Source organism: Rissa tridactyla, chromosome 16 (genome assembly GCF_028500815.1).
Source record: "Rissa tridactyla isolate bRisTri1 chromosome 16, bRisTri1.patW.cur.20221130, whole genome shotgun sequence".
Lineage (NCBI taxonomy): Eukaryota > Metazoa > Chordata > Aves > Charadriiformes > Laridae > Rissa > Rissa tridactyla.
In genome coordinates, this window is record NC_071481.1 from 130,211 (window position 1) to 144,193 (window position 13,983).

The 13,983-nt window shown below is 42.4% G+C and overlaps 1 protein-coding gene across 27 annotated transcripts in view; it reads right to left on the bottom strand.

The window, feature by feature from the left end:
• The window catches only part of SLC45A1 (solute carrier family 45 member 1), a 75,275-nt gene that overhangs the window by 20,109 nt on the left and 41,183 nt on the right, over positions 1-13,983 (bottom strand). For 15 of the 27 annotated variants that reach the window (XR_008469472.1, XR_008469470.1, XR_008469471.1 and 12 more), the window contains 3 exons: positions 12,988-13,052; positions 12,721-12,856; positions 12,118-12,229 (listed from right to left, as the gene is read on the bottom strand). Coding sequence is in view for 3 of the 27 variants with exons in the window: in XM_054222144.1 (XP_054078119.1) it covers positions 11,104-11,162 (59 nt within the window). In the remaining 24 variants the exon portion in view is untranslated. The other 12 variants (XM_054222142.1, XM_054222140.1, XM_054222139.1 and 9 more) reach the window with 7 other exon arrangements.

A 13,983-nucleotide genomic window follows, 5' to 3' on the forward strand; every position in this document is an offset into this window, starting at 1 on the left:
CGGCTGCCAGACCAGCCACAATTGTTTGCTGCCGCCTTTGCTCAAGCCCCAGAGTCAGCCATCCCTTCAGTGTTCACAGCCACCAGCCCCAGTCCCACCCACCATCCACGTGCTGGAGAGCTCTGCAAAGACTGAGCAGATAACAGGGCATTGAAGAGCCCCATTCCTTGTCATTGAGGATTACTTTTTGTTCCACCTGGGCACGGAGAGCGGGTTATATTATTAATACCAGTAGACAGTCGTGACCATTGTATACAATCATTTGTTCCCTGTAAACACGTTTGAGACATTAAACTAATGTTTATTCCATGTTCAATTAAATAAATTGTCTGCTCAGAACTTACAAGGATTAACTCCTACACCATTTAGCATAGTTTGTCCACTTGGTACGACGGGACCAGGCACTCTACTTCTTCCCAGGGTAACAACAACAACAGAGAGAACGAAAGCAATTCCTGCTGTGCATTCATCTCTCAGCATCCTTTGGGCTTTAGACAAAATGAAAACCACAAATCTCTCCTCTGTGAGCCTGCACATAAATTGTTGTTGAAATGTAAAGATACTCATTTACTTTGTACTAATTTAACCCAACAGTGTCCAAAAGAGCGAGTCTTGGTGATGAATACCTACTGCTATGGATCTGTGCTGTTCCCTCCTACCTTCTCTGGGTGCAGGATGTTTTGCATTCACTGAACTCTTGTTAAGTCTTTCCACGAAGAAGCTTCTGACAGCGTATTCATCTCTCTGCTCGTTTACAGCTTCATGTTAGGCTCGTTGTTTCATTTGCCAGCAGACCTCATTATTTGCCTCTCAGATCAGTACCATTCCTCCGTTTCTTGGAAACCTCTCTTGCTATCCTCATAATCCTTTTCTCCGAGGTAAACATTAGCTCCAGTCGAGTGAAGTTCTGTGCAAACCACCGACAAAGAGTATGTTGTTCTCTCTTGAAGAACGGGGTTTTGGTTGTGTGATGTTGGGTGTTCCTTTTTCTTGTAATTGGACTGTCATTTCATCTAAGAATTCATTTTAAAACATCTTTCAGTTAGGTTCAGTGGCTCCGTGATGTTATTCAGTGATCTACCTGGAACTGGCAGCTTCTTTTCCAAGCATGATTTGATTCTTTCGGGGGAAGATACAAAGCCTGTACCAAACAGACACACTGTGAAAGTTGTTCTGTGCTCAGGGGCTGCCGCTTCAGAACACCCAAAGGCCACATGAATCCTGGAGCAAAGATTAATTTACGCTCAATGACGCAGAGGGAGAGGCGTGATGAGTTACCAAGATTTTAAGTCTGCAGAGGGTCCTGTGTGTGCCCTCTGCAAACATCCTCCACTTCCTACAGAACAGCAGACAGCCCGCTCTTATACAAGCAAAAAGGTGGAGAGGTAGAGATCACACACAACCCTTCTTCCTTCAGAAAGGCCATGAACGTGCACCTTCTGCGCTGCTGTGTTTCTGTGAGAGACCGTGGGCACAGCCGCAGAGAGCTCCTCGGAACAAACTGTACAGGCTTGCGACAGTGGTACAGCTTTGGTTGCCCTTGACACAAAATGGTTGCCTTGCCAATATTGCAAGAAAACCTCAGAAAGTGTATTCCCTTCTGAAGACACAAGAGGGAAGGGGAGGGAGGAGGCTCTCAAATGAAGTGACTTTTTTTTCTTTTGTAATTTAGCGGAATTCACTTAATTTAAAGGGGAGGGAAAACTGCTTAGTTTGGAGGACTTCAGTTTGTCCCGTCCGGAGCTCCACAACGAAGGAGGTGGGGCAGCAGGGCAGTAGGTGAGGAAAATCCAGAGCAGTGTAGGTTAGAAAAGAATTACTGCCAAGCCTATCTCAAGTCAGTTTGTGCAATTTGCAAGTCAGTGAGGCTCTCACATACTGAAAAACTTCCCTTTCCATACCATGGAAAAGACTAAAGCTTCCCTGTACCCAGAATGAAACACTTATTTCTTGCTCCTTTGGAGGAATAAGTGGTCTAGCTTAATCTGTCATTTTTGACCACCCCAACCTGTCAATAACACAGAAAGAACTAAATATCCTTCTTTTCCTAGTCCACATTGAAGTGACAAGTTAATTATTGTCCATGCGCTAAAGTTTTTCAAAAGGAAAAACAAAAAAGCCTTTGTCTTGTTTGGGAGAATGAGATTCACGATTGCAGGGGCCAGGGCAGGGGGTGGTGGTGGGTTGGGGGTGCCACTCCTTATTAGTTAATTATTAAGAGGAAGGATTAGATCAAAGAAAGCACTCAGAATTTATGAAAAAGTTGAGACTCTTACCCATTTGTTGCCAGCGTTTAGCTCTCATTGAAAACGTATCTGAGTGAGTTAGCTATGCTGCGCTAGGCCTTAGTACCATAGCTGATTTGGCAAACTCACTGCCAGTGATATTATACAGCCCGTACGCTTTTCAACACTTGGTGTTTTCATAGTTTGAGAGAGAAAGAGAGAAAGATGTATACAGACACGGTGGCTTTCTAAGGTTCTTTCAAGCTGTATAGGATTTAGTGCTATGGATTTACGATATTTGTCTGATGTAAATTAAAGTGCACAAGAAATTTTGGGCAAGTTTTCAGAAGAGATTAGGGGAAAAACAACCACTCAGCCTATGTGGCTTTCTTTGTACAACTGCTTCTTTGTTTGGTTACTGCCTCTGAAACCACCATGTCCCAGTCTGTTGCATCTTCCTAGTCTAGTTATACACTGTTTGTATTTTAGCAAAAGCACACTTTCAAAACGCTACAGTCAGGGAACTCTTCCAGTGGAGAAGTGAGACACAAAGATCTCAGATGATGTACAGAGAACAAGATGTCAGCGTCTGCATTGCCTCCTCTTCTATACAGCATGTATAGAAGCATGTATATACAGCATGTTTCCATGTGCACAAAAACAGCCCACTCATTTTTCACAGTACTTTTGTAGCAAAAAAAAAAATAAATTAAAATACACACACACCAAAAAAAGAGGTGCTTGATGCCCCATGCCTCTCAGTGTTTACTAAGAGGATTTTGATTAATGCCCTTAACAGTATGGCTTGAACTTTTGGTCAGCCGTTAAGTGGTCATGCAGTTGGACTAGACGATAGTTGTAGGTCCCTTCGAACTGAACTATTCTATTCTATTCCCTCAGACTTTTTTCTTAAGACCTAGAAAGCAGTGTCATCACTTAAGAAGCTATGAGTAAAGCTTGCTACACTTGCTACTGGGCATCAGGCCCATCTCTTTAAATACAGCTTTTTTCCAAGCAAGTTCAAGGGTCTAAATATTCCTGTAATTCCTCAGAAAGCTTGATGCAACTCCTCCTTTTACATAGTATATTCCTTATTCTGTCCAGTGCAGTTAACAAAGTCACATCATTAATTAACTGTCTTAGAATAACGTTGCAGTTTTCTTGGTGCTATCATTCTTTTGCACTAGAATAATTTAAACAGATGCCAGCTCAACCTTAGACTATTTGTAGGGGTGATAAGTTTGCAAACCAGGGACCACGACATTTCTTCAATGGCAAGTTCATGGTAGTCTCACGCTTATTTAAAATTAGTTCTGCCAATGACAAAAATTGCAAAAGTTAGAATCATAGAATATTTCAAGCTGGAAGGGTCCCATAAGGATTATCGAGTCCAACTCCCTACTCCTCACAGGACTATCTAAAACTAAACCACATATGACTAAGAGCGTCATCCAGACAATCCCTGAACTCTGACGCGCTTGGTGCCGTGACCACTTCCCTTGGGAGCCTGTTCTGGTGACCAACCACCCTCTCAGTGAAGAGCCTTTTCTTAATTTTCAACCCGAACTTATCCTGACTCAGCTACATGCCATTTCTTCGTGTCCTACCGCTGGAGTTACCTAGGTGAATACAGGCGTTCATCACACAGGCTGAGTGCTCTCTAAATCCCAACTGTCCTTGATCCTTCCGCAATCCACTTTTCCAGGTCATTTCTAGAGCCGATGCCAATTTGCCCTCTTCTCTTGCACTCTGCCTGCACATGTATTCCAGGTACATGAAAGCTTTTGCTCCTTTGCTAAATCCAAAAGAAACTCTGCTTTTCATAACATTTATGATATCAGTTGAAGAAGTAAGTTTATATTTCTGTAAATGCCCAGTCATGCCAGTGAGGTTTATGGCCTATGGTATCAAACACGGTGCAAATACAGAGTAAGACAGAAAAAAAAGAAGCAAGTTCAAACAAGGTGAGGTGCATTTCAATTACATGTTCTTAATGCTTATACGGTAAGAGGAGCTTACCACGTAAATTACACCACCCTAGCATCCCTTACATGTCAACTGAGTAGGCATAAGGAAGCTGGTGGGAGGCTAATACAGTCTAAGAACATAAAGAAGTCTCATATATGCCAGTTTGCACACCACCTCCATATCTGGCCCTTAGCATATTGTCATATGACTTTAATAGCCCAGATAAATCAGTTCCTGAACCTGGATTCACCAAACACCTATGCTGGCTATATGAATGGATGCAATTAAACAGTTAAAAGGACACTTGGATTTTTACTTAAAAGAAGGAAAAACACAACAAAAAAACCCCTCCCTAAAACTACACCAGAAATGAAACCCTGTATTTTGCTGCAGAATGAATAGCAATGGTAACAGCAGTGATCCATTTGCATTGAGTTGTCAATTCATTGAGAAAATAAATTCAACACAATGAACTACTATGCAAGATAAGAACATGATTTTTTAAAGAAACAAGTATGCATGTTCTGACAACTGCTGTCCGCACTTCCTAAGTCTGCATTGTGTGGATATAAAAGTGCAAAAGGAATTTGTGTTTGCTCCCATCCTTTTCGGGAACAGTGCAAATGTACCCTATTCTTTTCGGGTGCAAGGTGAGGCCATGCTCCTGAAACAACCCATGAAGGAGTATCTTCAAGATGCTGCCTGACAAGTGTGCCAGGCAACTACAGTGCACAACATTGCACATAGAGCTCTAATAATAGGAAGAGACAGAAATGCCCCCACTATTGACAAATACACAGAGAAAGACAGTCTTGGATCATAACTCAAACCGTTTTGTAAAACAAGTTGAAACTTTTTTTTTTAAACAAGCAAAGTCATTAGTAAAGAACCAATTTGTTTTTAGAAAAACCGGAATGCTGTCATGGTACAAATGAAACGTCAGTAATCTATCAGCCTAGTCTACAGCTGCTATCTATCAAACAAAACCCAGAATGCCGTGGCCTCTTCTCAAACCTTACAGGATAATTATTCAGAAAAAAAATTCGCTTACGTCACGCTTCACTGACACAATTCAAGTGTTGTGCAGCGACAGCCCAATAGTTTTTCTTCCACTGGTTTCCACTCAATTTGACTCGTGTTTCAGTTCAGACATGCAATTTCCACAATAGCAGCGTGCATGCATTTAGTCGTTTGCTTTCCTGAGCTTTGTGCAGTGACTGCTCAGTGAGCATTTCTGTTTCCTTCTGCAGGACAAACTAGAGCTGCCTTCAAAATAATATGAGGACATTTACCTAGCTCCTGCCCTGACCAGACGACCCCTTCAATGGCTGGTGTATCTCCGACTGAAAACCCAACACAGTTCAGAGAATTAGTCACTAGAGGGCACTTACAGAATCTAGAAGACTGAGAATGCGCTTTGTCTTATAAGACTACAGTCCTACAAACAGTTTAAACAGTCCAAATGATGAGTTTTGTCTTTACTTCCTAACCAGCTCCTACGATCAACACTTTAAGATACCAAACCAGGGAAATAATTATATTTCTGAAGATCTTTATCATCATCTGTTTTTCCAGCAACTGAATGAAAGGCGGCTGAGGAAAAACTCCTCTGAGGCAACATGCGTGCTAGGCTACATCGACCATGCGATTCTGGACAAATGCTGAACAAAAGTGTTAACTGCAGGCACCTAAGATACTTACCATGCAAGATATTGGTTCTAAGCGTTGCTGTTGGATGCAGCTTTGGGGAAAGAGGTGCAGGAACACATAAAGCAGTGTGGCAAACTCACTGAAGCACAGTATTTCATTTCAGTGTGATGCCTCAAGTGTACTATGCATTTCACAAGACAAGGATGTGATTATGCCCCAAAGACCCTGCAGGGTTTTTTCTGCATGTGACAAACCACAGAAAGGTGACAAGTAGTATGTCAGGAAAGCAGAGCAAGAATCCTGGATGCAGGAACTTGCGGTTACCCAGAGCTGGCACGGGCCACATATATTTTAGAACTAAACTCAATTTTCATTTAAAGATAGAGCATAAACAGAGATTACTGTCATCCCTGCTATGTTACCTGAACGGCTCAGTTCCTTGCTTCTTATATGGTGAGCTGGAGCTTCCAGTCAGTAGGTCCTGTCATTATTAAGATGAAAGTTTTCTTGGCTACCGGGTGTCTTATTTCTGTGATTCAGCACACTTCTGATCTTCTATTGAAGAATGAAACCAGAACTCACATGATCAGTGAGTTCCGTAAAACCTCAAATCGCTATTTTAGTGAAAGCAAAGGGCAGGCCAGCACAAGAAGGGCTGGGGCCACTGCTGTACCAAGGGCTGACAGGAAGAGGTAAAGCACCGTGCGGAGGGCAGGCCACAGCACCCAGCTGCTTGGAAGCATGGTGAATGGTGACCCCGGCAGGTCTGCCACGCAGCATCACCCTTGGCTGGAGAGGTGGTGAAGGGTACCAAAGCGGTGCTGCGCCGGCTCAGCGGTGCCCGGACAGAGACAGAGTACTCGGAGCTCACGAAAGAAAAGCAGCATGGCACCAAGTGCTACCTGGTGGGCACTGCAGGGAGACTGGAGGTGTGCCTGCCTCTTACTAAGCATTCATTAAAACTTTGGTTTATAAATTGGCTCTGTACCTTGTCTAAATTGGCTTTGGAAGCCTATGGGAAGTACTGCCCCACTTCCCTGTGTTTACCACAGGGGAAATGAGAAACCACCAGGTCCCTGGGGCTAATTACTTTCTTCAAAACGCAGCATTGCTCTGTTTCTGACTCAGTACAGCGTGCAATTTTCTGCTGAGATTGTATCTATATCGCATTACAGGATGAGTTGCAATAGCACTCGATGTTAATTGCAGTGCACAGACTGCTCCCTTCTCTCCTTTATACCAGTTATCAAGAAAAACCAGAAAGTTTACTTCTGATGGTTTTAATTTAGCCTCTTCCATCCATACGGAGCACCTGTCAGACAGGAGAGGCAGGGGCTGTCATCCGCTTTCTGCCTGAAAGAGTCTAGAGTTGTCAGAACAAGGCAGAGACTATAGGGATGTCTACGTGCCATCCCCAACAATCAGTTACCTTATGGAGGCAGACAGATGTTGGGGTGCGGTACGGCCACTCAGTGTAAATAGATACAGCAGGTGCTTTAATATTCCTGGATGGCCCCAAAAGCCACTCTGGCAGCCTTCATTGCCTCTCACAACCACTGAGGCAAAGAAAAGGACACCCCTATGCCACACTCTGAGCCTGGCAGTCTCTTTCAGGGCCTCTGCCTGCCTACAATATGCAAAGCAACCCTCAAAGCACCAGAGTACAGCCATGAACAGACCTCCGCAGAGTGCAGAAACAAGTAGGGACCACTCATCCTGACTTGAAAAGTATATATAGCTCAGCAAATTCTTCTAAGGGAACAAATTTGAGAACGTTTGCTGGGTGAGCAGTACAATTTACCTTTCCCTGGAGCATGGTGAAATGTATAAGGGCTTTTAGCATCTTATCATTATTTTGTTTCCGTCCTAAATGTCCATCTCTGACAGCAGTATTCCAGCACCCTGCCATGTTGGAAACAAACATTTATATCATGCAAGTCATTTGCCAGCCTATCATCTCCCCCTCCTCTTCTGTCACTAGCAACTGAGATTTCTATCATTTTCAAGTGTTAACCAGCATTGGTAATTACCACTTGCTCTGCAAACCATATAGACTTGTATAGTGCTCCACTTTCAATTCAGTATATGAACAGCATTTGAAGAAAACTGATTAATCGGTATACTGGAAAGCAATGCCTGCCAGACTAGCATGGAGGCCTTTGGAGATCTTTTAATGAGATCTTTCAAACACAACCTCCTGTTAAAACAACAAGAAGGCAGCCATACTAGATCAGATAGCAGTCAACAGGGGCTATTAGTGGACACTTGGTTGCTGCCATTCACAAGCCTGTTTTTTGCTTCTACTGGTCTAAATAGATTATTCACCTTGGTATTCAATTTGTTGAGTGTTTTCAGGTGAGTCAAAGTGCTGTAAGTATCTCCCTTCTTCCAATTTCTTACCCTTTGATTAAAGACCCTTTCCCTGCTTGGCAGATCATTCTCAAGACATTTTCTGCTCCCCTCCATCAGCAGTAAAGAAACTCCTTTGACTAGAGTCCAGCCTGCAACATGATGTTTGCAGCCTGGAGTTGCTGTGAAGTTAGCCTGCACTTTCTTAGGAGAGAGGAGGGAAAAAAAAAAAAAACCAAACAAAAAACCACAACCAACCAAGAGGAGAGGAACAGAACATTCTGTCAAATAAACATTTGCTAACACTCTTGAGCAAGAGAAATGGAACAGGTAGCAAACAGTAACTCAGATTAACTATCTGCTAGGGCAAATACACAGTATGCAAAGGTTCCTTGTACACTGTTTGGATGGCATTTCTGTGTTGAGCCTGATACACTGACATATTAATTGATCTCTCCGCAACAAGAGCCATGAACTTTGGATACAAAATTGGAGGTCAGGTCTCAAAGTAACCTAATTAATCTCCTGCCTGGTAGAATAAAAACAGGCTTGCTTTTAGTTTGACGTCTCTGCTTTTTTTTTTTTCCCCCCTCTTGCACGAGGAATAAGTGATTTCTGCAGGTACACATTTACTCAGTAATATTACCAACTGGGTACAGGACTAGCAGAGCTTGTTGAGAATCCATGGGTTTGGTTCTATATGAAAGTTTAGTGCAACTTCTGGGTCAGTTTTATGTCTGAAAGCTTTATGTCTGAAGACCGAACATGTAGGAATCGGCAAACGAGTAATTGTTTCCCCTTTTCTGAGGCTGAGCCACACAGGCGTTCCCCAGGAAGGGGTCTAATCACAGCCCTGGAATACCTTAACCATCAGGCAATATCTTCCCTTCTAGGCCTGTTACAGATGAAAACGACACTGGAGCCTGTGTCTAGCTCTGGGGTCCACAACTGAAAGATTGCATTGAAAAACTCGAGGTGAAGAATGGCAGAATTTATGAGCAGCAAAAGTTTTGCTATTACCTAATTAAAGAATTCTGTTGAATTCCTGAATAAGACACAAGAGCAAGGGCTTCTGAAGTAGTTGGTCCAACAAAGGGTTGAAAATTAAAGCTAAACAAATCCAAACTACAAGTAAAATACATGTTTTTCAGGGTTAGAAGAGATCAACCAGGAACTTCGTGCATACTATTCATTCTCCCCAACAGAAGAGATGGACCTGGGCTAGTCTCTCCCTCAGCTTTAAGGCATACTGCACCACACCGACTCTGGACACCCCCTCAGAATTATCTTCCCTTGAAGGGAATGTAGAGTCAATTTTAAGACCTTCTGTATTGTCAATAAAAGGGAAGGAAATAATCTATTTTAACTTGCAGAGTCAGCATTCGTGACCTTTTGCAACATCCCCTTTAATTTAAAATCAAATCTTTCTACCAAGCCAATAGAGACTCTCTATTCTAATATGGTCTGAGATTATGTGATCAGACCAACACACAGAACTCCTGCCATGGTAGCAAAGCAGATCTGTCCATCAGCAGCATCTTCTCCATTACACCCTGGTCTAACATCACTGCAGAAGTTTGTCCCAGTGAGCCTGCTGCATCCTTTTCAGTCCTCCATTCCAGGGTTTCAGGTTTCCCTGTGTTTTCTGTTGCAACAGCATTTCTAATGCCCCATCCTCTACCTGTTTAATGACAGCATTGCTGTAGACAGGTGTGTTTTTTACCATTACCAATCTTGCAGCTAGAACAACAATTTGTGTAGTAGTAGTTCCACACAGGAAGAAGGAGCAAGAATTCTGATGTGGTTTTATTACACGCATCATTCCCAGAATTGCCGAATTGGAGAGGTGGCATAGAAAAACATCACATCTCTACAATGTTCTCAGAAAACACATGCATCTTAGATCGCCTCTACTTTCATACTGAATGGCTTTTCAGGCAGATCATCATCATCTTTGTTACTCTTCACCAAAATGGAATTTGTTTCCCTTTGCAATTCTGTATAAGCCCACCAGCACTTGGACACTGCCTAGCTTTGTGCACTCCTTCATAGATACTTAGAGGTGAAATGCACACAACTGGAAAGAAAGGTTTTTTCATGTATTTGTTAGCTCAGCCACAGTTACAAACTCCTGACAGACTTCCACGAAAGGAACAGTTAGGAAGGGAAGTTCTATTAAATGGACTGTCCACATTCACAGTTTATCCTCAGAAACCCCAACTGTCACCTTCTTCTATGGTCAGCTGAGAGAAGTCATGAACCCCACGTCAGCTGCCGTCTGTGTCAGAACCACTGCTTACCTCGTTTTGCACAGGGTGCACCTATGTGGCAACACACACGTTACATAACCGTAGGTCAAACTAAAAGGAGTCAGATTGCTAAATCCATCCACTGTGTGGATGAGATTTTTACTTCCATTGCCCGATAATTTAATTGCTCAATTAGCTCCGCCTGAATGCCTTGGCTGTGGTAGAGGAATGTTCCCTTGCAGGTCACAGTAAATCAGAAGACAGGAAGCAAGTAAGCAACGCGAAGGTAAATGATTCCTCTACAGCAAACCAATTGCATTGTCCAACTGTATTTTCTCTCCTGATGTGCTCCTTGCACTAGTGTTTTAGGGACGGAACAGGCACCAGACAAATAAAAGACCATAAAACTCTGGTGAAAAGCCAGGATCATAGGAGGCCTCCCCTATGTGCTTTAATTCCGTAACTTTCTTAGCCAATTCAAAGCTAGCTCAGACATTTCTTTTGGCATTTCTGAAATTCCATAACATGCCTATTTTAGGTTAACAGGGTAATCTCCTCGTTGATGAGGACTTTGAAACATCTGCTGCATCACTGAACATTACACTACTGCTTTCCTTTAGCCAAGAGGCAAGTGGAAAAGATGACATTAAAGTGGCACTTACTGATCACCCTGGAGCCGAGTGGGATGGACTGTGGGCCTGTGGATGTGATTCTTGTGCATCAACTGACCATAGCACAGAGGGTTTCGTTTGCAAGGAACATGGCCTGTAAAACTGACGGACTCTGCAACTAATTTTTTAGACTTAATGAGAAAGTAATTACTTCTGCTGCAGAAGCAACTCTTCAATGCAGGCACCTAGATCACAAGAAACTAATTGTATCATAGCATTCAAAGAAATCAAAGAACATGTGGTTACCAGAGAAATCTGTATTTGCAATAGATCAGCTACTGTGTAGGAAGGGCCTGTCTCTGAATAAATGCATTTGACACACAATTCCATTCTAAACCGTTCTTAGCCTGCACTCTACACCAGAGTGCCTGCTTCTGCCCACCCATACATTCACCACCGCTGATTCAATCCACGACCAGAAAATCTGACCCGCTCATCCCTTCCTCTGGGTAGGTACTGGGCACTTGCCCTCTTTCCCTCACAGCTTGAAAGTGACTTAAAGCATTTTCTGGATAGTGGCTTTCCCAGACTCCTATTTCTGGATCCCACTGATCCCAGACTAAACTGCAAGAAAAAGAATCAAATGGGCAGAGACTCAGTTGGAACAAAATAATTGGCATTCACTCTGCTACCTTTGGGGCCTAATTTTAAACAATATTAGTAAATACACTGTCTCCATAAGGCATTATTCCTTCCAAGGTAAATCATTACTGTATGGCCTGCTGTGAAATACGATCCTAATCTGCACATCATTTATCTGTGTATTGTCTGGGTCTAATTTATTCCCTTTCCTGTCTCTCTCCCATCTGTATTTCTGTAACACCAGTTTTACTAACAATCATCACTGGAGACAGGAAATAAATTTTCATTCATGAAAACAGCATGAACAAAGATCAGGAGAACACGTCAGAATAAATGAGAATTCTTCAGGGTACAGAACCCTAAAGAAAATCAAAGGGCCACAAGGTGAGCAGGGGGGTCATTATTGCAGCAAACTACACATACCTTAACTGTGCCCTCTTTCATCTGGTGGGTCGCACCAGAACGCAAAATGAAGCTACGCCAGTCAAGTTCACAGAACGCTCCCACCGCTGCCCACGTCAAAACCCAAGTGTTCCTGTAAATTAATGAAACCATGTTGTTTTATTTATTATTTATAAGTTAGACATGGGGCAAAAATTTCAATTAAAAAGAATTTTAAGTTAGGGAGAGAGAAGAGTCTCTATCAGTGGAGACTTTTAAGATCATCTGCCAGGATGCTTGAGAGCAGGTTAGGGTTACTAGATCCTGCCTTGGGACAAGGAGATGAAATAGAAGAACTCTGTGACCTTGCAAGGTCTTTTCTAGCTTTTCCTGGAACCATTCAATGAAAATGACCTGGAAAGGCAGCAAACTAAAAACTGGTAAAAGAGGCACTTCTGGTCTGTCTTCAGCTGTGGAAGCAAAAAAGGCCAAAAGAGGCTTGAAAAGTCCAGATCTAGGAAAGTGACAAAAGAGAAAAGAGTTTACAATTTAAGTCAAAGACAATGTGCATTAAAGGGAAAAACATCCTCTGCTACATGATCCCTATTTAAGGTCCTCTCATAAACACCATCATTAAATCCTTACCCATATTATCATTTTAAATAGCTCCTTCAAAACTCCATTTGTGAACTTCCCCCAGTAGTACTCCCTCTGATCATCATGAGAGCTCACATTAAGTCATTCCGCAATGCACCATTCCTAAATTCCTCCCTGAAGCCACCTGTAAAACAGGTAGAGGTGAAACAGAATTTACTAGGCGATTACTGACCCCCTTTTGCTTTTATTTAGGATGCTGTGTCTCCTGAATTCTTGATCATTAGAAATCAGCCTGTTGATTCTGCAAGTACTCACCATGCTAGAAAATCCTGTTTTTGCCTCATGTCATGCAAAGTCTGACTGGATGTTGTTACTTTGACCTGAAAAACAAGAAACAAAGTAGGTTTGTAGCCAAACCTTGGGCTGCCGACTATACCTGTGGCAGGAAAAAGTGCATCTCTAGCAATCAGAAATTGTATTTAAAATACATCTTTTCTTGGTTGGATCCTATAAATCAGGGTAGTTCAGAAGAGGTAAATTTAATTAGAAAACACTTGTCCCAAATGTGGTATTGACAATCTTGTAAATTCAAGATTAACGGAAGCTGGAAAGGAGCTAAAAATAGCAGCAACTATACATAATCAGTTCGGGAAACAGACAATGGAATTCAGAGGCAGTGAGGATGGGGGAAAAAAAAAAACTAACCAAAATCCCAACAAAACAACAACAACCAGAAAAAAAATCCCACCAAAAAAACACCTTCCAGCAAAGACAACCAGAAGTGTTTAAATCCATTAGGATAAAAACAAATGTAACAATCCATAAAAACGTCTGTAATAATCAGATTCTCCATTGCTACATTCATAGGGTAAAATCTGTCAACAGAAAAGGTTGATATTTTTCATAGTTATTTCTGCTCTGGACTGCAAGGCGATGCACATCATATCATAGCTTAAAACCAACAACTCAGATATTTAAATAGTACCAAAGGTGAGATATTGGTGAATCAGCACCCCTGAGCCCTGTGAGATCGATGGCTGAAGATCTGATTGCTGACACCGAGTTTCTGCAAGTCATTGAAAAGTAAGCAAGCTCCATAAGTCAGAGAGAAAGCTAATCTCTAGAAGCATAAACAGGACAATCCAAGACTAAAAGGTCAACACCAGTCCAACAGCAGGAGAAGGAACTCCCTTTTTGGGGAAGGAGTGAGGGTGTTCCAAAAGCAGCAGCTGCCACCCACGCATTACCTGCAGACCACCCATCACACTCCCACCAAACCGCAGGCAACAACATTTTCACCAAAGTCCTTAC